We start from the raw sequence: 24,158 nt of genomic DNA, 5'->3' as shown, positions 1-24,158 counted from the left end.
GCTGCCTCGCAGTAAGGAGGCCCAGGTTTGCTTCCCAGGTCCTCCCTGCATGGAGTTTGCATGTTCTCCCCGTGTCTGAATGGGTTTCCTCCCACAGTCCAAAGACATGCAGGTTAGGTCCATTGGTGATTCTAAATTGTCCCTAGTGTGTGCTTGGTGTGCAGGTGTGTGTGTGCCCTGCAGTGGGCTGGCGCCCTGCCCGGGGTTTGTTTCCTGCCTTGCGCCCTGTGCTGGCTGGGATTGGCTCCAGCAGACCCCTGTGACCCTGTAGTTAGGATATAGCGGGTTGGATAATGCATGGATAATATAATATCATATAAATATTAATATAATAATATCAATATTGTATAAATATTAATATAGTATTATTTTATTATATTACAGTGATCACTCGCTATATCGCGCTTCAACTTTTGTGGCTTCACTCCATCGCGATTTTTAAATGTAGGCATATCTAAATATATATCACGGATTTTTCGTTGGTTCGCGGCTTTCTGTGGACAATGGGTCTTTCAATTTATGGTACATGCTTCATCAGTTTGTTTGCCCAGTTGATTTCATACAAGGGACGCTATTGGCGGATGCCTGAGAAGCTACCCAATCAGGGCACGTATTACATATTAAATAAAACTCCTCAATGGTATACGATATGCTTCCCGCGCGCTGCTTCGCACACTTAAAAGCTCTAACAGCCCGTACTGATTTTTTCATTGTTTGCTTTTCATTGTTTGCTCACTCTCTCTGAGAAATACAGGGAGATACTTATCCATCATGCAATACCATCAGGGAGGCGTATGATTGTCCCCATTATCTGCTCCTGACGGAGAAGGTGTGAGCAGAGGGGCTGTTTGCTTAGAAGGTACGGACGCGCCTGTAAAAAAATGCTTCACATTGATCCCTTCATTGCACCGCTTTATCGCCGTGCTTGCATACTTAAAAGCCCAACAGCCCTATTGGTTTTTGCTTGTTTACTTTTTTCTCTCTCTGACATTCTCCGCTCCTGACACGCATCTTGAAGAGGAAGATATGTTTGCATTCTTTTAATTGTGAGAAAGAACTGTCATCTCTGTCTTGTCATGGAGCACAGTTTAAATGTTTGACTAAAGGGTGTTATTTCATGTCTAGAGGGCTCTAATAATGTTAAAAAACATTTAGAAGGTCGTAAACAGGTTTTCAAAGCTCTACCTGCGAAAATATTAGATTTATAAATAAAGAATCCTACTTCTTGGAAATTCATTTATCTGTCTGGAGCGGATCAACCGCTATAAACAAGGGTTTACTGTATAACTGTGCGGAGAATATTTATAAACAGTGTGGGGGATTTTCTAAGAGCTTAAAATATATAAAAATTACAATACAAACATATGGTCTCTACTTCGCGGATTTTCACCTATCATGGGGGGTTCTGGAACGCAACCCCCACGATCGAGGAGGGATTACTGTATATTAAATATAATAAAATATTAAATTAAATTAAATTTAATAAAAATGCTAAGGGTCTGTCCTTCAATGCCTCACAAACTACTGAGGCCTGAACCTTGATATTGGTCTTAATCAAAATCTTATGTTCTTCAAATTTGAAACAGTTTTAGGCAGTGGCAAAGTGAACTGTGGTTGTGTGTTACGGCAAAAGTGATTGCAAGGCCAAGTGACAATCACCATGAATATAGAAATAAAAAAAGAAGAGCAGTAGCATCTGCTGAGCATCAAGCACATTGCAGAATCCAATTATGTAACAAAGAACACTATAAGAGGAAGAAAGAAAAAAAAAGAAGAGCAGCAACATCTGCAGATCAAAAACCACACTGCAACATTCAATTATGTGACAAAGAACATCGTAATAGGAGGAAAGCACAAAAAGAGCAGCAACATCTGCTGAGCATCAAGCAGATTACAGAAGTTAATTATGTGACAAAGAACCTCGTGACAGGAAGAAAGATAAAAAAGAGCAGTGACATCTGCTGCACATCAAACACATCTCCAGTTAAGTGACAAGGAACAATATAATAGGAAGAAAGAAAAAGAAAAGCAAAAATGCACATTGCAATATTAAATTATGTGACAAAGACCACCATAATAGAAAGAAAAAAGAAGAGTAGCAACATCTGCTGTGCATCAGGCTCATTACAGAATGTGATTTAAGTAACAATGAATTAGAAATAATAAGCAGACAAGATGCTGAAGGACTTTGACAAGAAAGAAAGAAATGTTATTGAAGTTGAAAATATTTTAGGTTGGGCTAACCTGATAGTTCTTTACTGGTGGTCAAGAAAGTATATTGAAATAAAACTACAGTTTCCACAAGTGCACTTACCAATAATCCCAGAGAACACAGCACATACATATTCAGAATTAGTTATGAAATGTTAGCATTGTGTTTATTGATCATCAAACATCAACCTTCCAAAACATCAATAAAGGACCACAAATTGACAACTGGATGTGTGTTGATAGCAAGGTGATCACAAAACCAAGTGAAAACCACCATAATGGCAGGAAGAAAAAGAAGTGCAGTGACATCTGCTGAGTGTCAAGCAAACCGCAGAAGGAGATTAAGTAACAAAGAAGGGGAAAGAATATGAAAACAAGACGCTGAAGAACATTGACAAGCAACAAGCAATCCGGAATATAAAATAACTGAGTAGCAGTAAAAACAAGATGGCTCATAGGCATGCAAGACAAAGACCTGGAAACACAACACAGAGATGCTCCAGAGATAGAAATGCATGGCAACAATCAGGATGATATAGCAATGTAGTAAAACATTGTCATCTGTGAGACATATGGTTCTTGGACATAACATATACTAGAAAATCACATTTAGTCTTACCTACCAACCGTTACATTTGCTGTAAATTAGAAAGAATTTGCTTTTGCGTATTTCCTTTAATATGGAGATGTTGTTTAAACATAAATACCGCAGCTTCAAATACAACTGCACACAAGTTACTTTGAGTACAACATACCGTGTACTGTAAGGTTGTTTAGTGGGTGGCTCAGTCTCCGCTCATGAGGCTACAACAAGGGCAGGCATAATGTCTTCTGTCCAATACCTGCAGAGTTAGAATAGTAACAGTTAGGCGAGCGAGATCTACAGTATATGTTCTGTGACTGAGTGTGATGGTGAGGGTCGGTTCCTTTCTCCCTCTTCTATAATGGGAGCCTCTTGAACCTGACACCATCAGTACCGTAACAGAGATGAGTGTGGCAGATGAGGACAAAGCACACCTGAATCAAGGGGAAGGTGCAAAATGCCCAGTGCTTTTATTTAAAAAAAAAAAAAAAACCGAATCAATAAGCGTGTCCAAAGTGCAGTGCTCCAAACCGTCAATAAATAAATAATCCATAAAATGAAGTGTTCTGTGGTGGTTAAAACGATCTAATAAATAAATTAGTTAAAAATTATGTTAGAACAATGAAGTGCACGAAACTCATTTTAAAATCCATAAGCCCTGGTGCCTTCCCTTAAAAGTGACGCCTCTCCGGCTTATCCTATCCAGACCTTGAGATAGGATAAACGGCATCTTTACCCAACCCGGGACACCTTCTTAAATGAAGGACCTGGGGAAATGGCATTTGATGGGCGCTATCTCACCCAAACTTCTACCTGGCAGCCCCCGTTGGTATTCCAACGGCACCTCGGATTCCCATAGGATTGTATGGGAGTTGGTATTTGTTGGCTCAGACCTGTTGGGTGCCACCAGGGGGTGCTGCAGGGATTGCTGAGCCCTCATATGTACTCCTGGGATTCTGAATAAGAGGAGCCCTCCTACTCCATTTGGGGAGCCAGAGTCAGGAGGAAGAGGATGAAGCTTGTTAGGCAGGAGTGGACATATATAAAACATATATTCAACATGTATCTTTGTTAAACTATCATCACATCTTCTGAACTGTAAAACTACCTTGTATGGATGTGTCTGAGTTGAATAACTTGTTTCATTCATTTCCAAACATGCCTTTTTTAAATAGAAGGGGATCAGGACCTGGAGACTCTCCAACAGCAGGAAAAACAAAATCTCAGATGGAAGAGAGAGCATGCTCGTTTATTGATCCATACCGACTTTTACTGAGCCACTAAAGTGTTACAAATTCTTATGCCAGCATTGTGAAGCAAACCAGAGCCCCCTGCCAGGGCCAAACAAAATGAACATAGAGGTGTACAGTAAACACAAGTCACAAGTCAGAAATTGAACTTGTGCCTTGTCAGTGTGAGGCAGCTATGCTGCTCGACGCAGGATGTTGTTAGATCACGAGACGGTCTCAGTTACAGTACCATCAGATTGACTGTTTACTTACTAAGTAACGAACCAAAAGGCAAGAATAATCCACTCTTGTATTAGTGAGTACCTAAGCTTTAAATGTGATTCTAGAATGGTGTCTTTTATTTAATACTAGCCATCCCTTGCGGCTTCACCAGCGTATTAGTGAAACAGGACAGTGAGAAGACCCCGTCCAGCTCTCTACTCCTGACATCACTCATTCCGCTCCCCTTGGCTCGCACCCTGTGTCTCGGATTAGCACGAATATATCGCTCCTGCAAGCGAACTATGATTCTTAGCGCAATGAGAGATGACTCAAAATTAAGCTTAATGTTCAAGCAAATTATAGGAAAAATAAGATCTAAATCCGTTAAGTAGTTCTCTCGTTCCTAACTAAGCGGAGTTAAGGTTACGCCCCAAGTCAGACACGTGAGTGAGGAGGGCCCTGCCCTCCTCCCCCAGCCCGATGAGTCTCTCTCGGATTTGCGGTAATAAATCAGTACCACAAGCGAACCATGCTACTTGGCACGATGAGAAAGCTGCAAAAATCAACGGAATGTTCAAGCAAATTATAGAAAAAAAAAACGATCTAAATCCGTGAAGTAGTTCTCTCGTGAAAAGAGGACAGACATACCAATGGGTCTAAAAAACTAAAAGAAATTTTGTGCTTGGACAACAAAATTTTTAAAACTTTCTTAGCGAGCACCTATGGGTCAAAGGTAACCTACATTCCAAATTTCTTTTTTTTTTTTAAATTTTATTGCAGTCATTCCATACAAATCAATCAGTTTTTACAAAAAGTAGGATTGAGAACAAGTTGACCCCAAACCCTGAGAGAGATGGCCAACCGAGTAAAACTTAAGGCTTGTAAACATACCTAAATTGATGAGTTTGATAAGCCAATAGGAGCGGCACGGTGGCACAGTGGTAGCGCTGCTGCCTCGCAGTTAGGACACCCGGGTTTGCTTCCCAGGTCTTCCCTGCGTGGAGTTTGCATGTTCTCCCGTGTCTGCGTGGGTTTCCTCCGGGCGCTCCGGTTTCCTCCCCAATCCAAAGACATGCAGGTTAGGTGGATTGGCGATTCTAAATTGGCCCTAGTGTGTGCTTGGTGTGTTTGTTTGTGTCCTGCGGTGGGTTGGCACCCTGCCCAGGATTGGTTCCTGCCTTGTGCCCTGTGTTGGCTGGGATTGGCTCCAGCAGATCCCCGTGACCCTGTATTTGGATTCAGCGGGTTAGGAAATGGATGGATGGATAAGCCAATAGAGAAGAAAAAGAAATACAGAATTAATTGCTCCCTCTGTGCTTTAAGAGCTTATTCTAAAATATTACTGATTATATCCTGCCATGTTTTGAAAAAAATCTGTACAGACCCTCTAACTGAGAATTTGTTTTTTTCAAATAGTATAACACGGTTTCCCACTAACTTAAAAGAGGAGAGTTAGGATTCTTCCAGTTTAGCGAAATAAGTCTGCGTGCCAAAAGTGTAGTGAATGCAATCACAATTTGTTTGTCCTTCTCCACTTTAAACCCCTCTGGAAGAACACCAAACACAGCTGTTAATGGGTTAGGAGGGATTGGGACACCAAGGCTGCCTGAAAGGTAATTCAAAATTTTGGTCCAGAATGATGTTAATTTGGTGCAGGCCCAGAACATGTGACCCAGTGAGGCTGGGACTTGGTTGCAACGTTTGCAGGTTGGCTCTCGCCCTGGAAACATTTTGGAGAGTTTTAGTCGAGACTGATGTGCTCGATATATCATTTTGAGTTGTATAATTGTATGCTTTGCGCATATTTAGCTCGAGTGAATTCTCTACATTGCTATTTTCCACTCCTTTTCTGATATATTAATTAAGAGATCTTTTTCCCAGTGTCCTCTTGGATCTTTGAAAGGGAGGGACTGTAAAATAATTTTATATATTGCAGAGATGGTGTCTGAGTCCTCGAGACTGAACAATATTTTTTCCAGCATGGATGAGGGTGCAAGATGAGGAAAATTGGACAGGTCTGTTTAACAAAGTTCCTAATTTGAAGATGGTGAAAGAAATGTGTAGCTGGAAAGTTACATTTGGAATGTAATTGTTCATAGGATGCAAAAACGTTGTCTATATAAAGATCTCTAAGCAAGTTAATCCCAAATTTTATCCAGATATTAAAAACTGCATATGTTTGCAAAGGTTGAAAGAGGTGGTTCTTGTGCAGAGGTGCAACAGATAAAAGCGTCTCCGTCTTAAAATGCTTTCTACATTGGTTCCATATTCTAAGTGAGTGAAGCACAATTGGGTTATTAGTATATTGCCGATAACTTGCATTTATTGGGGCACAGAGCAGGGAATATAAAGAAGTACCGCAGGATTTTAGTTCGACCAAGCCTGTGTATGTTCTTCTATTTGTGTCCAGGTTTTATAGCTTGTATGTTTGCTGCCTAGTAATAAAACTGAAAGTTAGGTAGAGCCATTCCACCTTCTGCCTTAGGTCTTTGTAGGTTTGATCTTTGGATACGTGGATGTTTTGAGTTCCACATAAATGAGGTTATTGTTGAATCTAATTGCTTAAAAAATGATTTATTGATGTATATTGGAATGTTTTGAAATAAAAAAAAGGAGCTTAGGAAAGAATATTCATCTTAACAGTGTTAATTCTTCCAGCTAGAGTGAGATGGAGGGTTGACCATCTGTGCAAGTCTTGCTTAATTTTTTCCATGCAGACGGCAAACTTTTGTTGATAAAGAGCTTTATGTTTACTTGTGATGTTTACCCCGAGGTATTTAAACTGTTCTGCAATGATAAAAGGTAGGGTATCTAATCTAATATTATATGCTTGAGAATTCACTGGAAAGAGTACACTTTTATTCAGATTAATTCTGAGACCAGAAATCTCTTGAAGTTCTGTTAGTGTTGTTAGGACTACAGGAACAGTATTTTGTTGGTCTGATATATAGAGTACCATATCATCTGCATAGAGAGAAATTTTCTGTTCCAGTCCTTCTCTGATAATCCCCTTTATCTGATCAGCATTTCGACAGTGTATTGCCAGTGGTTCAATGGCGATTGCAAACAATTCCAAATTTCAAGTCCCAAGTCCTCATGGTTCGGGAGATTTTGTGATGAGTGAGTCAGTGGTATTTGGCTTTTATATATATATACCAGTAATGGCACACTGCACAATAACGTGCAGTGAATACACTTGACTTGAGCATTCCTAGTTTTCAGTCTCTTTCTCTGTACGTTTAACATTCGTTTGCTCAGAGGTTGATGTGCTGGCTGCTTCTGGAGCAGCTCTTCTTTTCTCCACCCTAGCGCCCCGCTTCTTCTCTTTCTTCTGTCGGCATCTTCTCGCATTAAAACTGATTAAGTCAGTGTTTGTGTTGCAATTACTTAGTATGTTTTCCTTAATTTTTCACTTAAAATCACTTAAGTCTCCAATCTGCCTCAAGAATGATTTAAGATATGAAGAGGTAGGGAAAGTGGCGGCTGCCGAGAGTTGATTCTACAATAAAATAAAAATAAACAGGGGAATAACCTTGGAGGTCAATCTTCACCCCGAAAGTGGATAGTAGACGTCACATAGTATATGTGTATCCAAATTTCAGGTCAATAAGGCAAACAGTTTGCAAGCTACAGGTGTTCTAAAATCCTGGACAGACAAATGAACAGCCATGGTAGCATATTATATATAAAGATAGATTAGACTTGATCTGAAGACCTGATAATCAGCATTCACTGTGAAATAAAAAAATAAGATAAAACAGAAGTATGTACAGAAGATGGTGCAAATATTTCTCCAAGGTAAAGTCATCATCTTGTTCTCTCATATAGACTGATAATTCTCCTCCGCTACACTCCTTAAAGCTTTATTTGTCCCCAAGAGGACAGTTTGGCCTTTTTTCAGAAGCTCTTTAAATAAATACAGATAAGAGATAGATAATTACATACTGTATATACTGTATACACACACACTGTCGTCTGGACATACTGTATACCAGAATAACTAAACAGGAAGAAAACTTTCAAAACAAAGAGAGGGAACTCCTGTCTTGGCACTCTCAGTCCCAGTGGGGCATTATGCAGGTGTATTGCTGTTGGTATAAAGGTGCCCTCCAGGTGTGTTTCTTAACGCACTTCTGCTGAAGGATCAGGACACGTCCAGAGTCTACAAAACCCTGAAACGACGTACTCTCATTTTGTTAGTGCCAAAGGCCAGATGTCTGCCTAGAGTTTATTGTATAAATGTACACTGAATAAATACATTGTTACTGCTTATGAGTCTTAATGCATACATTTTATTGCAACAGCAAATGATATTCATGTTTTATTTATTACTACTTTTAACATTTTTGTTTTCTGAGCATTTCAAAAACATTATTAATCAGCTCTTTTCATCCTCTCCTTACAGAATACTTGATTTCTAATCTGGATAAACTGACATGCCTTAAAGAGATTCATCTGTCCACATTAGCTGGGACAAACATATTTGAAAAAATGCCAGATGGAGTCAGGAACCTTCCAATTGAAAAACTTATAATTCAAGGGGCGGACCTCACAAAAGAGCACAACAAACTAGGTATGCTTTTGCCTGTGATATTGCTATTGTGAAGTAAACTATAATGCAGTATATTTTGGAGGATGGCTGAGGCTCATGCCCAGCCAGAATGCCCAGAGAGTTGAGGACTTGGAGAGGGGCAGAGTATCTCCTCTGGAACATGACAGGGCAGCCGCCCTGGTGGGTGTTGGGGCCATGGGAACAGAGCTTGGAAGCTCAAGCCTGTGGGGGCCTGTGGCCTCCGCCAGGGGCCCCCTGGACATTTGCCAAGCCCTGGACTGCAGCACTTCCGCCACACCGGGAAGTGCTGCTGGAACAGGAACCAGGCACACCCAGAGCACTTCCGGGTGCCCATGCAGCATTTCCACCACACCAGGAAGTGCTGCAGGAAGACCATCAACGAGCTCCTGGAGCACATTTGGGTGCATTATAAAAGCGGCCACCTAAAATCCATTCGGAGAGCCAGAGTCGGGAGGCAGAGGACAGAGCTTGTGGGAGAGGAGTGGAGGCGGCAGAAGAGTATGGAAAGGAGAAAGAAAAGGACTGAGCAATATTTGTGGTGATTTTTGCAGTGCATGCTGTGCAAAAAAAGAAAATAAAAAGTGTGCCTCTTGTGTTTGTCTGTGTCGGGATGGGTGGCTGGCACTCCCCCATAGAGTTGTCACTATATATATTGTGAGACTTGCCCGGACACCACCAGTCGGAGACCACATCTTTATAAAAATCACACGTTTATTTTTCATTAATAAACACAGTCCCACCATCACACACAATGCACTCAGCAATAATCACCAGTATTAGACTTCTCTTCCTCAGTCCTTGGCCGCCAATCTCCTCCTGGGAGCTTCGTCCTGCTCCCTCTCCCGACTCTAGCTCACCATCTGGGAGCTCCCACAGACCTTTTATACTCCCTGACCCGGAGGTGTTTTTCCCCAACAGTCCACAAGTCTTTATTCCTTCCAGATCAGGGTAAATAGTCCTTTTCTTCAACCCGGAAGTCCGTCGCTCTTCCTATGACAAACCTCCGGGTCACAGTGCACGAAGAAGCCCTCGGTCCTCCCTGCAGCTCCCTCCTGTGGCCCCCATGGCATCCAGCAGGGCTGTGCATAAAAAACACATTGTCCATGATGCCCTGCTGGTCTTCTGGGGACCTCCATGCTGCAAGGAGGGCTCCACCTGGCGGCTTGGGGGTATTGGCTGGGATGAATGGCGGCCAGATCTTACAATATATATATATATATATATATATATATATATATATATGTATGCGGAAATTGGGCTACTGAAGAAGATGGGGGAGAGAAGGAAAGTAAAGAGAGTGGAAATGAGGATAAGAACTTTGAATGTGGGCAGTATGACTGGTAAGGGGAGAGAGTTAGCTGATATGATGGAGAGAAGGAAGGTTGATATATTGTACGTGCAAGATTCTAAATGGAAGGGGAGTAGGGCCAGGTGGATCTGAGGTGAATTCAAATTGTTCTATTGTGGTGTGGATGGGAGGAGAAATGGGGTTGGAGTTATTCTGAAGGAACAGTATGTCAAGAGTGTTTAGGATGTGAAAAGAGTGTCAGACAGAGTAATTATTATGAAGCTGGAAACTGGAGGTGTAATGATGAATGTTGTTAGTGCATATGCACTGCAAGTTGGGTGTGCAATGGGTGAGAAAGAAGATTTTTGGAGTGAGCTGGATGAAGTGATGAACAGTGTACCCAAGGGACAGAAAGTGGTGATTGGAGTGGATTTCAATGGGCATGTTGGTGAAGGGAACAGAGGAGATGAGGAGGTGATGTATAGGTATGATGTCAAGCAGAGGAATGAAGAAGGTCAGAAGACAGTGGATTTTGCCAAAAGGATGGACATGGCTGTGTTGAATATGTATTTTAAGAAGAGGGAGGAACATAGGGTTACGTACAAGAGTGGAGGAAGATGCACACAGGTAGATTACATCCTATGCAGAAGAGTCAATCTGAAGGAGATTGAACACTGCAAAGTGGTGGCAGGGGAAAGTGTAGTTAAGTAGCATAGGATGGTGATCTGTAGGATGACGTTCAAGAAGAGGAAGAGAGTGAGGGCAGAACCAAGGATCAAATGGTGGAAGTTGAAAAAGGAAGACTGCAAGGTTGAGTTTAGGGAGGAGGCGAGACAGGCACTGGGTGGCAGTGAAGACAGCTGGGAAACTACAGCAGATGTAGTAAGGGTGACAACAAGAAGGGTGCTTGGGGTGACATCTGGACAGAGGAAGGAGGAAAAGGAAACCTGGTGGTGGAATGAGGAAATAGAGGAGAGTATACAGAGGAAGAGGATGGCAAAGAAGAAATGGGATAGTCAGAGAGATACAGAAAATAGACAAGAGTACAAGGAGATAAGGTGCAAGGTGAATAGAGAGGTGGCGAAGGCTAAGGAAAAGGCATATGATGAGTTGTATGAGAGGTTGGACACTAAGGAGGGAGAAAAGGACCTGTACCAATTGGCTAGACAGAGAGACCGAGCTGGGAAAGATGTGCAGCAGGTTAGGGTGATAAAGGATAAAGATGGAAACGTACTCACAAGTGAGGAGAGTGTGTTGAGCAGATGGAAAGAGTACTTTGAGAGGCTGATGAATGAAGAGAACGAGAGAGAGAAGAGGTTGGATGATGTGGAGATAGTGAATCAGGAAGTGCAATGGATTAGCAAGGAGGAAGTAAGGACAGCTATGAATAGGATGACAAATGGAAAGGCTGTTGGTCCAGATGACCTACCTGTGGAAGCATGGAGGTGTTTAGGAGAGATGGCAGTGGAGTTTTAACCAGATTGTTTAATGGAATCTTGGAAAGTGAGAGGATGCCTGAGGAGTGGAGAAGAAGTGTATTGGTGCCGATATTTAAGAATAAGGGGGATGTGCAGGACTGCAGTAACTACAGGGGAATAAAATTGATGAGCCACAGCATGAAGTTATATGGGAAAGAGTAGGTTAAGAAGTGAGGTGATGATTAGTGAGCAGCAGTATGGTTTCATGCCAAGAAAGAGCACCACAGATGCAATGTTTGCTCTGAGGATGTTGATGGAGAAGTTTAGAGAAGGCCAGAAGGAGTTGCATTGCGTCTTTGTGGACCTGGAGAAAGAATATGACAGGGGGCCTTGAGAGGAGCTGTGGTATTGTATGAGGAAGTCGGGAGTTGGCAGAGAAGTACGTAAGAGTTGTACAGGATATGTATGACGGAAGTGTGACTGTGGTGTGGTCTATGGTAGGAGTGACGGATGCATTCAAGGTGGAGGTGGGATTACATCAGGGATCGGCTCTGAGCTCTTTCTTATTTCTAATGGTGATGGACAGGTTGACAGACGAGATTAGACAGGAGTCCCGTGGACTGTGATGTTTGCTGATGACATTGTGATCTGTAGCGATAGTAGGGAGCAGGTTGAGGAGACCCTGGAGAGGTGGAGATATGCTCTAGAGAGGAGAGGAATGAAGGTCAGTAGGAACAAGACAGAATATATGTGTGTGAATGAGAGGGAGGTCAGAGGAATGGTGAGGATGCAGGGAGTAGAGTTGGCGATGGTGGATGAGTTTAAATACTTGGGATCAAAAGTACAGAGTAATGGGGATTGTGGAAGAGAGGTGAAGAAGAGAGTGCAGGCAGGGTGGAGTGGGTGGAGAAGAGTGTCAGGAGTAATTTGTGACAGACGGGTATCAGCAAGAGTGAAAGGGAATGTCTACAGTACGGTAGTGAGACCAGCTATGTTATATGGATTGGAGACGGTGGCACTGACCAGAAAGCAGGAGACAGAGCTGGAGGTGGCAGGGTTAAAGATGCTAAGATTTGCGTTGGGTGTGACAAAGATGGACAGGATTAGAAATGAGGACACGAGAGGGTCAGCTCAAGTTGGACGGTTGGGAGACAAAGTCAGAGAGGTGAGATTGCATTGGTTTGGACATTTGCAGAGAAGATATGCTGGGTATATTGGGAGAAGGATGTTAAGGATACAGCTGCCTGGGAAGAGGAAAAGAGGAAGGCCTAAGAGAAGGTTTATGGATGTGGTGAGAGAGGACATGCAGGTGATGGGTGACAGAGCAAGATGCAGAGGACAGAAAGATATGGAAGAAGATGATCTGCTGTGGTAACCCGTAACGAGAGCAGCCGAAAGAAGAAGATGATATATATATATATATACGTACATATGTGTATGTGCATTCTGACCAAGAAGGTAAGTACGGTCCAGCATTAAATGTTTGCACTGTATCTGATTGTGTTTAGCTCTGACAGGACAGCACCCCCCCTTATGAGGAGAAAAGCATGTGGCCGTGATATCTGTGGCTATCAGCAGGTACCCTGTAAAACACATGTAGTTCTGATCTCTCCCTCAAAAATGTCAAACATTACTCCTTAACAGTCTCTAGATGGTAATATCTGCTGAACAAACAGGTATCGCTAGCTAAGCACAGAGGCAAGGTACTCTCCAACACGTGGCCAGAGGTAGTGCGACTCAAACAGAGGCTGGCGCGTGAGTGAGGAGGGCCCTGCTTGGCTCCCCACTCCTGACGTCATGCTTCCCCCTCCCCTCAGCCTGCAGCTGCTCTCTCAGATTATCCTGAATAAATCTCTGCCACAAACGAACTATAATACTTAACGTGATGAGAGAAGTTGCAAAATGAACCAGAATGTTCAAGCAAATTATTGAAAAAACCTGATCTAAATCCATTAAGTAGTTCTCTCGTGAAAAGTGAGCAGACAGACAGGCAGACATTGGATTTTATATATATATATTTTTCTTCTATATATATATATATATGTGATACAGTACCTGGCAAATAATACAAAGAGTACACAACATGTGTTTTGCCCTAATTAGGGCTCATCAGGTGTACGCACCTTTGCTTTCCATTGCGGGGCTCAAACCTCGGACGTCAGTGCCTGAGGCGATTCAGACCTATGAGTGTAATACTCCGATCTTCATCCTGTCAAGTAAGTGAACCTGCTGCCGTGGCACTATGTCAGAGGCTTTGTCTCAGGTTAATAACACTCACTGGGAATATGGCTGCTTGTTTGAATGGGTCCTGTAGTGGACTGGCACCCCACCCAGGTCTGACAGATGTTGACAGGATCCCCCTTTACCTGAACTGGATTGAGGTAGTTTGAAAATTATGCACATGATGCATTTAAATTGCTCCTTTCATTCAAAGGGTTGTTATAAACAGAAACATTGTGTTTTAATACTTGCAGCTTTTCTCATTCGGCACTTTCCAAGGCTGAAGGTCTTCCATCTGCAGTGTAATGGGTGCCCAGGTTTCCCCAGCATTATTACATCTTTGACTCACTGCGAGGAGCTGGAGAATGTTTCTTTCAAGGGTTTTACTCCGACAGCAGAAGACATTTCTGCTTTTGGTATGTACTCTGCATATTACGTTTATCACTGTGAATGTACAAGTTGTCAAAATAATTCTGGAATATCCACAATACCATTTATTTCTCTAACAAATGTTCATACAAAAAGTGTAACTGAAAGTGCTTTACAATGAAAATGGATAAATAAATAAATCAAAATAGACAATCCAAAAAACAGATAAAAAATACAAATAGAAGAGTACCTAATGAAATTAGGCATAACTTAACAGATTTTACTTACTTACCTCGGCAGTGACATTCATGTCTCTGGTGACTCTTCCTATGAAGTCAGTAGATGGATTGGGAGAGCATGGGGGGTCATGAGGTCTCTGGAAAGGGGTGTGTGGTGCTCCTGATATCTATGCAAAAGAACGAAGGTCCAAGTCTTTAGGGTCCGGGTGTTTCCTGTCTTGCTATATAGTTGCGAGACACAGACGCTATCCAGTGACCTGAGATGAAGACTGGACTCCTTCAGTACTGTGTCTCTTTGGAGAATCCTTGGGTACCACTGGTTTGACTTTGTGTTGCTCACGGAGTCCCGAATGAGGCACATGACCTGCATTGTGAGGGAGCGTCAGCTACAGCACTACGGTCATGTGGCGCGATTCCCCGAGGGTGATCCAGCTCATTGTTGAGGACTCGAGTGGCTGGACCAGGCTAAAGAGATGCCCACCTTACACCTGGCTGCAGCAGATATAGAGTCGATTCTGCAGGGTGGGAGTGGACCACATGTCTGCCTGGGGGGTTGCCAACCAGAATCCCTAGGTGTTTCATTGTGTTGTGGGTGCGGCAACACGCTGTACCAGTGCATGCTCCCCAACCTGACCTGATCTGACCAGATTTTGCATTGTTACTTTCTAGGACCACATGGACAAGATGGACTACTTTGAAACCCAAAATGTTGACCATCAGGCTCAGTGTTTTTTTTTTCCTTTTGTATGTTACATTTCACACACTAGTGCCACCTGCTGGCTCAGAGTAAGTGAACCATCTGAACAGACTGAAGCCAAGCAAGCAGACAAATTGACCAGAGCTTAACATGATTTACCCAGGCAACGCCATGTGCTGCCTCAATCTACCAGTACTGTGTGCTTTTGTAGGGTGATGTTAGTGAGGCTTGACCGAGAGTGAAAATGCAGCACAACATGAAGGAGAATCAGTGTTGCTGTATAACTCCTGCTTTGTCTGCGTTTCTTCATAATTGAACACGTTGAACGTGAGGTACAAGTTAAGCCGTATCTTGTTGAGCCTGTCATATAAGTCGTATGTCAGTATACAACCACTATAGACACAGCCAGGTCAGTTTTGCAGCTGCATCTCAGTTATCTAGTTTCGTGCTGCCATCTACTGGATAGCTATAGAATTTTTTTTTTAGACTTAACTTTCCTAAAATACTGTAGTGCTATAAATAGACAGTTATGTCATTGCAAAAGAAGAATAAAGGTGCTGATGTTTTGAAACAACTAGATCTGTTGCAAGATGAAAATTTTGATGATCTAGATTGTGACGATCAGTTGGTTGATGTGGTGCCTGTAGGCTCTGGCACTGGTGGGCATTTTTAAACACAAGGTGTCAGACTTGTTGTCCTGAGTGTCTGGACAGAACTACACGAACATTCTGTCACACTGAGCGCAAAGAGTCACCAACTACCAAATGTGTTGTGTGCAACAAGTGTGGCCAGCGCAAAGAAACGCATTATATTTACGACACTTGTGTCTCTAAGCCTGCACTCTGCATAGTGCCCAGGGCTGGATTAAGATGAAATTGGGCCTGATGCTGCAGTGCAAAAAAGGCCTATTTTTTCTCACATTGGTGCATTGGTGCATTCGACACTCACCGTACATGCGCACTCAGACCGACCAAGGAGCCTTAACTGCTTGTGACGCAACCAGCCAGCCTTTATTGAACAAGAATAATAATAACAATGACGTAGTATCTTAACAACTCGAGATTAACATCAAACTATGTAACATCAATATTCAATAGCAATTGTCTGAAAAGTGCACTTAATGCAGAAAACCTAACAATGAAATACACCAAATTTTGCAATTCTCCTACGAAGCAGAGTAAGAGAAAATGAATTTGCAGAGACATTGGGTCAAAGTGACTCAGTTCAGGCTTTTGAGTGTAAAAATTTGTCCACGATTTAAATTTCAATAATAGACCAGAATCCTGTCGAAGATTTTACAAATTCTAAACATCCATGGGCCGCCTTTTAGTTTTACCTTTACAGATAACCATTGAAATAGCCATTGATTTTTACTGTACAACTAACTTTCAAGGTGAAAAATTTACTACGTGGCATTTACCAAACAATAAAAGTGGCAAGAATCCCCAAGATATTGCAAAAAACGCAGCTAAAGTACTAAGTAAACTGTTTAACGTAAAATTGATAGCATTAACTTGAAATCTTTGGTTAACAATAAACGCAACAACGTTATAGTTATGTCACAGCACAAAGAACAATAGTAACTGTATAATAAGTAACGCTGTGTCTAGGCATCCGAAAGTCGGACTCCAAATTTCATTATAAGAATTATTTTGAGGTTAATATAGCAAAGGAAAACCTTTCAGCTTCCGGAAAATTCTCGTCTGTTTTCATCTGGGCCTGTTTCAGGAATGGGCCTAATGCTGCAGCATCAATAGCACCCACCTTAATCCGGCCCTGATAGTGCCACCCTTCAATGACTCACATTCAATTGCAAACCTTTGGTTGCACATTTGCAGTTGATTTGAGGGTTTACTACCCCCCTCAATGATGACATTAGTTTATCACTTTAGAGGTTAGTTATTCTGTATTGTGAAATATTTTGAAACGTTTCCAACACCTTTTTTGAACAATCTTTTGAGGTTATGAACTGTCAATCACAATGCAACAGGATAAAAGTTTGCCGTGAAATCATGGCTATATCCAAGTTGGAATTCTAATAATCACAAATCCTTCCTTTTCCTTTAGGTGACGATCTGCTAACTCTGGCCTTTGTTTTGATCATGTTGATCCTCATCTTCAGTTCCAGCTTTTGTTGATCTCCTAGCATTCGGCCCGTACCTGTCTTTTGACACATCTCATCTCCAGGTGTTACCTTATAAAACAAAGAACACGATACCCAGACAGCATTGTTATGAACAAGAAAGTGTGGCTAATTTAATAATAAATTCAGAAGGTTCAAATTACTAAAGACAAGAAAAGTGCGTGATCCCCTTGGGGGAACTTCAACAAGCGTTCATCTGATGTCAAGAGTCATGTGGTCTTGCAATGTCTGCTTCCTATTGATACCTGCTTACCAATTAACTTTTCTTCTTCCATATTACACTCTCATAGCCAAGATGTGGTAAATGTTGTGATGATGCGGGTTCACTCCATGCCCCTATCCGACTTCTTAGAGGAATTAAACCCGACACCGTCGGTAATGTCACCGAGATCATCTGACAAATGAGGACATTTCTCTAATGAAGCCAGGGGATAGTGTAAAAAGTGCCAAGGTGCTTTTATTACTCAATAAAAATCAAAACAGTGTCCAAAGTGCAGTGCTCCACAGTTCCAATAAATACATCCATATAAACAGTGAAAAGTTGGGATAGAACAACAAATAAATGATTCTTAAAAATCCGAGGTTAAAATCAAAAGTTAAAAGGCAGATTCCCTGATGCCGATCTCAGCACACCTCCATCTCATCCTCCCCGGCTCACCCATTGCTCCCGTAGCCGACAGAGACCCATGAGCCACTAGCTCCTTTCGGCCGACCTCCGTCTTGGCTGTCTTAAGGACATCACGGCCAGACCGTCCGAGGTCGGCTCTCCTCCCTTCTTCCTTTGCGCTCCCATAGTCGCTCCTCAGATCCATCGGGAGGACACCTGTCTTGCTCACCCCACTCCGCCCGATCATTCAGTGGGATGGACCAGCCCCTAGAGCGCTACAGCCTAACACTCCCTCGTGGGGCCCCAGCTCGTGCTGTGTCCTCCTTCCAGGTGGTCAGATCGCAACTTCAAAACTGCCATTCATGTCCTTTAACCTCCTGCTTTCTTCTTTTCCTCGATCCCTCTTGATTTCTCGATCCATCTATCCCCTTTCCTTTCTGTCGGCCTGTATACAGTCAAAGTAAAAAGTATGTGAACCCTTTGGAAAGATCTGGTTTACTGCATGAATTGGTCATAAAAAGTTTTCTGCTCTTCATCTACGTCACAGGTCCTGATATACACAATGAGCTTAAGCCAATGACACACACACAATTCTACTCTTTCATGTCTTTATTTTACAATCGCATTCAACGTTCACAGTGGTAGTGGTAAAAGTAAGTGAACCTTGGGATTTAAAAACTGGCTGACCCTCCTTTGACAGCAGGGACCTCAACCAAGCGCTTCCTGTACCTGCAGACCAGACCTGCACATCGTGCGGAGGGAATTTGAACCCAGTCTTCCCTGCAGAACTGCCTTAACTCTTCCATATTCTTTGGTTGTCTTCTGTGTTTGGCTCTCTCTCTTCAAGTCACTCAGTAGGATTGAGATCTGGGCTCTGACTGGTCCACTCAATAAGGCGCAGTTTGTTCTTCTGAAGCCATTGTGCTGTGGATTTGCTGTGATGTTTGGGCTCATTGTCCTGTTGCATCACCCAGCCTCTTCTGAGCTTAAGTTGACAGACAGACACCCTCACATCATCCTGGAGAATTTGTTGTTAAACTTGTGAATTCATTTTCCCCTCAAGCTGTCCAGGCCCTGATGCAGCAAAGCAGACCCAAATCCTGATGTTCCCTCCACCACACTTTACTGTAGAGATGATGTTTTGATGTTTATATGCAGTGCCGTTTTTAGGCCAAATGAAGTTCTGCTTGTTCCTCACAAACAGTTCAATTTTGGTTTCATCACTCCACAAAACATTTCCCAGTACCGTTGTGGAGTGTCCAAGTGCTCTTTCGCAAACTTCAGGCGTTCAGCAATGTTCTTTTTTGATAGCAGTGGCTTCCTTCTTGGTGTCCTGCCATGGACTCCTTTCTTGTTCAGTGTTTTGTGTATAGTTGACTCATGAACCGAGATGTTAGCCACTTCTAATGACTTCTTCAAGTCCGTTGCTGTCACTCTAGGGTTCTTCTTTACCTCACTGCTGACTTTGCGTTGTGCTCTTGGGGTCATCTTGGCAGGGCGCCCACTTCTAGGCAGAGTAGCCAGAATAGCAAATTGTCTCCATTTATAGACAACATGCCTAACAGTAGACTGATGAATATCTAAAATCTTTGAGAGGACTTTGTAACCCTTTCCAGCCTTATGTAGATGGACAATTCTCCATCGTACCTCTTCAGACAGCTCTTTTGTGTGATGCGTGATTCCCATCAGGATATGCTTCTGGTGAAAAGCTCAAACTCCAACGTTATAGTGTTTGTGATCAATCAAAGTCATTCAAGGCCACACCTCTGAACTCGTTTCATGAAATGGACTCCAGGTGTGCTAAATTCGGACTGCAGTGAGCTTTTTAAAAAGTCATTAGCTTAGGGTTCACTTCCTTTTTCCAACCTTCAGTTTCACAGTTTGAATGATTTATTCAATATGGTCAAAAATGCCCTGAAAATCTGTGTATCTTTAGTTATAGGAGACTGTATTTGTACATTATTGTGACTGACATGTTTTATATGGGCGGCACGGTGGCGCAGTGGTAGCGCTGCTGCCTCGCAGTTAGGAGACCTGGGTTCGCTTCCCGGGTCCTCCCTGCGTGGAGTTTGCATGTTCTCCCTGTGTCTGCGTGGGTTTCCTCCCACAATCCAAAGACATGCAGGTTAGGTGGATTGGCGATTCTAAATTGTCCCTAGTGTGTGCTTGGTGTGTGTTTGTGTGTGTCCTGCGGTGGGTTGGCACCCTGCCCAGGATTGGTTCCTACCTTGTGCCCTGTGTTGGCTGGGATTGCTCCAGCAGACCCCCGTGACCCTGTATTCGGATTCAGCGGGTTAGAAAATGGATGGATGTTTTATATGGGAATTAGACATAAAAAGAGAGAATTCCTCGGGGTTCACATACTTTTTAGTTTGACTGTATGTACACACACCTTCGTGGGCACAGCGCCTTAATCACACGCCGCAGGAAGCCAATGAAGCAATTGCGAACGATCGCACCCACACGTGCAGGTGCGACTCGCTCCAACTACTTCAATTAACTCCCTGCGGCCGTGTAATCGCACCCGCAGGATGACACGGCTTTATGGATTTAAAACCTGGCCCCTTTTCTTTTGAAGCCGCGGACCCTCTATACCAAAGACGTAACACAGAAAGTAGATATTGTCACGTTTATCACTGATTAGAACTAACACCAGTTCTTACCATACACACAGTGTCCCGATCAGGTTCTCTTCCTTTTAGGGAGTCCACTATTTTCCCTGCTTTACCTAATAAAACATACACTTAATAAAGTCCAGTCATGAATGGCCATGCAAGGTCCACCCTACAACATGATCAGTAGCCTTCCTAGTTATATAGTAAGTCTCAGTAGATGTCTGATGAATATATATCATTGCCACACAATTGAGATAATTTAAACAATCAAATTGATTAAGAATTTTGTCTTTCTTTTTTTTTAAGCTACATCTTTGAAAAAGTTTACAAAACTGAGAATTTTGACTGTGCCCACTCAGGAAACAATGGTTGATAAGGAAGCAGCTCATTCTTTTGGTAAGAAACGTTTACAGAAAGCACCATCACTTACTTACATATATATTTTAAACATAGTGGTCACTTTACCACTTATATGTTTCTCCTTTAGCTCTAGCTCTAGGATATCTAAAGAATTTGGAAGAACTGAAGTTTCCATCATCTCCAGGCATGAAAGCGGCAATTTCAACTGCAATTGATCAGTTTCGATACTTGCCTCATCTGAAGGTTTTATCCATGTCCTACTGTTTAGAGGACAGCAGTCTTCTTCAACTTGGTGAGAGTTGGCACTTGTTCATGTTGTCGATAAAAGTTATGCACTCAGTACTACCTGTCATTTTCAACCATTTAATGTGAAATAACAGGCTGGAATGGTGGCCCTGTGGCTAAAGGATCTGGGCTGGCAGCTCAGAAGGTTTGCTGGTTCAAATCCCAGCAGTGACAGAAGGAATGCTACTCTGTTGGGGCTTTCAGCAAGGACCGTAACCTGTAATTGTACCCTGCACTCTGCCCCTAAAACTCTGAGTAAGTTGGGGTATACAAATGAGAGAATTTCCCCTTTGGATTAATACAGTATTCCTTGACAGCACATCAAGTGAAAGTAGGTTGGCATGTTTTCCAGGAATGTCCTAGGTTTTTCATAATTCTGCTTTAATCTAAACGCAAAGAGGGTCAATCCATAGAAAAAAAAAAACCAAAACCTATCAGCCTAACCTGTATGGGATATTTGAGGAAATTTATGGACACAGAGAATATAAAGGACATCTTAGAGTCCCGTATATACTCGCGTTTAAGTTCTCCCACAGATAAGTCGGGGCTTGATTTTACCGTATAATTTCTGGTATTTTATAATGTCGGTCGTATAAATCGAATCTGGAAAACTAATGCTATTGGTCTAAGAGATTACGATATGCTAACACCCACCTGAGAGAGTAACCACAGACCACACAACCTTTTGAGTCTATGTATTGTGCCTACATGGCCACACAGTAATACCCAAACTATTATGAAGTGACGTTTGTACTGATTTGTGTTTTTTGTATCTCACATCCTTATACACCTTTATTGTGAGAGCATCACTTATCTACGATGGAGCGTTCGATCAGAAGAAAATATGAAGCTGGTTTTAAATTAAAAGTTGTTGAAGTGGTGAAAGAAATCGGTAACTGCGCTGCTGCCACAAAACTCAGTGCGTCTGAGAAACTGATGTGAGATTGGAGGAGGCAAGAAGATGTAAAAAAAAAAACATTAATTGTCGCATTTTTGAATGGGTGTATAAGTCGGGGTCTGATTTTATGATAGATTTTTCATGTTTCGAGACCCGACTTATACGCCAGTATATATTTAAATTATCTTAGAGTGCTTAAAGAGGTTAGTGAGTGCTTATATAAGAGGACAAACACAGGAGCTTTTATACAAACCGGATTCCAAAAAAGTTGGGACACTAAACAAATTGTGAATAAAAACTGAATGCAATGATGTGGAGATGGCAAATGTCAATATTTTATTTGTAATAGAACGTAGATGACAGATCAAACGTTTAATCCAAGTAAATGTATCATTTTAAAGGAAAAATATGTTGATTCAAAATTTCACGGTGTCAACAAATCCCAAAAAAGTTGGGACAAGTAGCAATAAGAGGCTGGAAAAAGTAAGTTGGAGCATAACGAAGAGCTGGAAGACCAATAAACACTAATTAGGTCAATTGGCAACATGATTGGGTATAAAAAGAGCTTCTCAGAGTGGCAGTGTCTCTCAGAAGCCAAGATGGGTAGAGGATCACCAATTCCCACAATGTTGTGCAGAAAGATAGTGGAGCAATATCAGAAAGGTGTTACCCAGCGAAAAATTGCAAAGACTTTGCATCTATCATCATCAACTGTGCATAACATCATCCGAAGATTCAGAGAATCTGGAACAATCTCTGTGCGTAAGGGTCAAGGCCGTAAAACCATACTGGATGCCCGTGATCTCCGGGCCCTTAAACGACACTGCACCACAAACAGGAATGCTACTGTAAAGGAAATCACAGAATGGGCTCAGGAATACTTCCAGAAACCATTGTCAGTGAACACAATCCACCGTGCCATCCGCCGTTGCCAGCTGAAACTCTACAGTGCAAAGAAGAAGCCATTTCTAAGCAAGATCCACAAGCTCAGGTGTTGTCACTGGGCCAGGGATCATTTAAAATGGAGTGTGGCAAAATGGAAGACTGTTCTGTGGTCAGGCGAGTCACGATTCAAGTTCTTTTGGAAATCTGGGACGCCATGTCATCCGGACCAAAGAGGACAAGGACAACCCAAGTTGTTATCAACGCTCAGTTCAGAAGCCTGCATCTCTGATGGTATGGGGTTGCATGAGTGCGTGTGGCATGGGCAGCTTGCATGTCTGGAAAGGCACCATCAATGCAGAAAAATATATTCAGGTTCTAGAACAACATATGCTCCCATCCAGACGTCATCTCTTTCAGGGAAGACCCTGCATTTTTCAACAAGATAATGCCAGACCACATTCTGCATCAATCACAACATCATGGCTGCGTAGGAGAAGGATCCGGGTACTGAAATGGCCAGTCTGCAGTCCAGATCTTTCACCTATAGAGAACATTTGGCGCATCATAAAGAGGAAGGTGCGACAAAGAAGGCCCAAGATGATTGAACAGTTAGAGGCCTGTATTAGACAAGAATGGGAGAGCATTCCTGTTTCTAAACTTGAGAAACTGGTCTCCTCAGTCCCCAGACATCTGTTGAGTGTTGTAAGAAGAAGGGGAGATGCCACACAGTGGTGAAAATGGCCTTGTCCCAACTTTTTTGGGATTTGTTGAAATTCTGAATCAACATATTTTTCCCTTAAAATGATACATTTTCTCAGTTTAAACTTTTGTTCCGTGATTTATGTTCTATTCTGAATAAAATATTAGAAGTTGGCACCTCCACATCATTGCATTCAGTTTTTATTCAAGATTTGTATAGTGTCCCAACTTTTTTGGAATCCAGTTTGTACATAATCAGTGACTGTTTTAACACAATATTTTAAAACTCCAACACTAGGGCAAGCCTATCTAGATTTAGTAATTTTGTAATGACCAGGATAAAAGTTGATAACCTTCCGGCAGCAACAGGGACTACTAAGGATGCACTGAGTGATTTAGAAATTGTAGAGGGAGATGTGCTGTTTAGATTAAACAGGCTGAGATCTAACAAATCAACAGAATCAGATAACCTTTAATCCTCGAGTACTTAAGTGCTTATATACAGTAACACCTGGATGCATATTTTTTGGAAGTTACTGCACACTAGGGAAATTAGAAATGAATTGAAAAATAACAAAAATGATCTCATTATATAAAAAGGGAGATCAGGCAGATCC

General features: G+C 42.2%; 1 protein-coding gene across 1 annotated transcript in view; it reads left to right on the top strand.

Annotated features, from left to right (window-relative positions):
• Positions 1–24,158, top strand: part of LOC120532382 (baculoviral IAP repeat-containing protein 1-like) — an 85,282-nt gene that overhangs the window by 59,576 nt on the left and 1,548 nt on the right. Inside the window, 4 exon segments of the mRNA XM_039758323.1 lie at positions 8,651–8,818; positions 13,999–14,160; positions 20,721–20,810; positions 20,902–21,066. Of these exon segments, the coding sequence (XP_039614257.1) occupies positions 8,651–8,818; positions 13,999–14,160; positions 20,721–20,810; positions 20,902–21,066 (585 nt within the window).

The sequence above is a fragment of the Polypterus senegalus genome, chromosome 7 (assembly GCF_016835505.1).
Source record: "Polypterus senegalus isolate Bchr_013 chromosome 7, ASM1683550v1, whole genome shotgun sequence".
NCBI classification, from domain to species: Eukaryota; Metazoa; Chordata; class Cladistia; order Polypteriformes; family Polypteridae; genus Polypterus; species Polypterus senegalus.
Note: the sequence above shows the minus strand (reverse complement) of the source record. Positions and strands in the feature narration are given on the sequence as shown.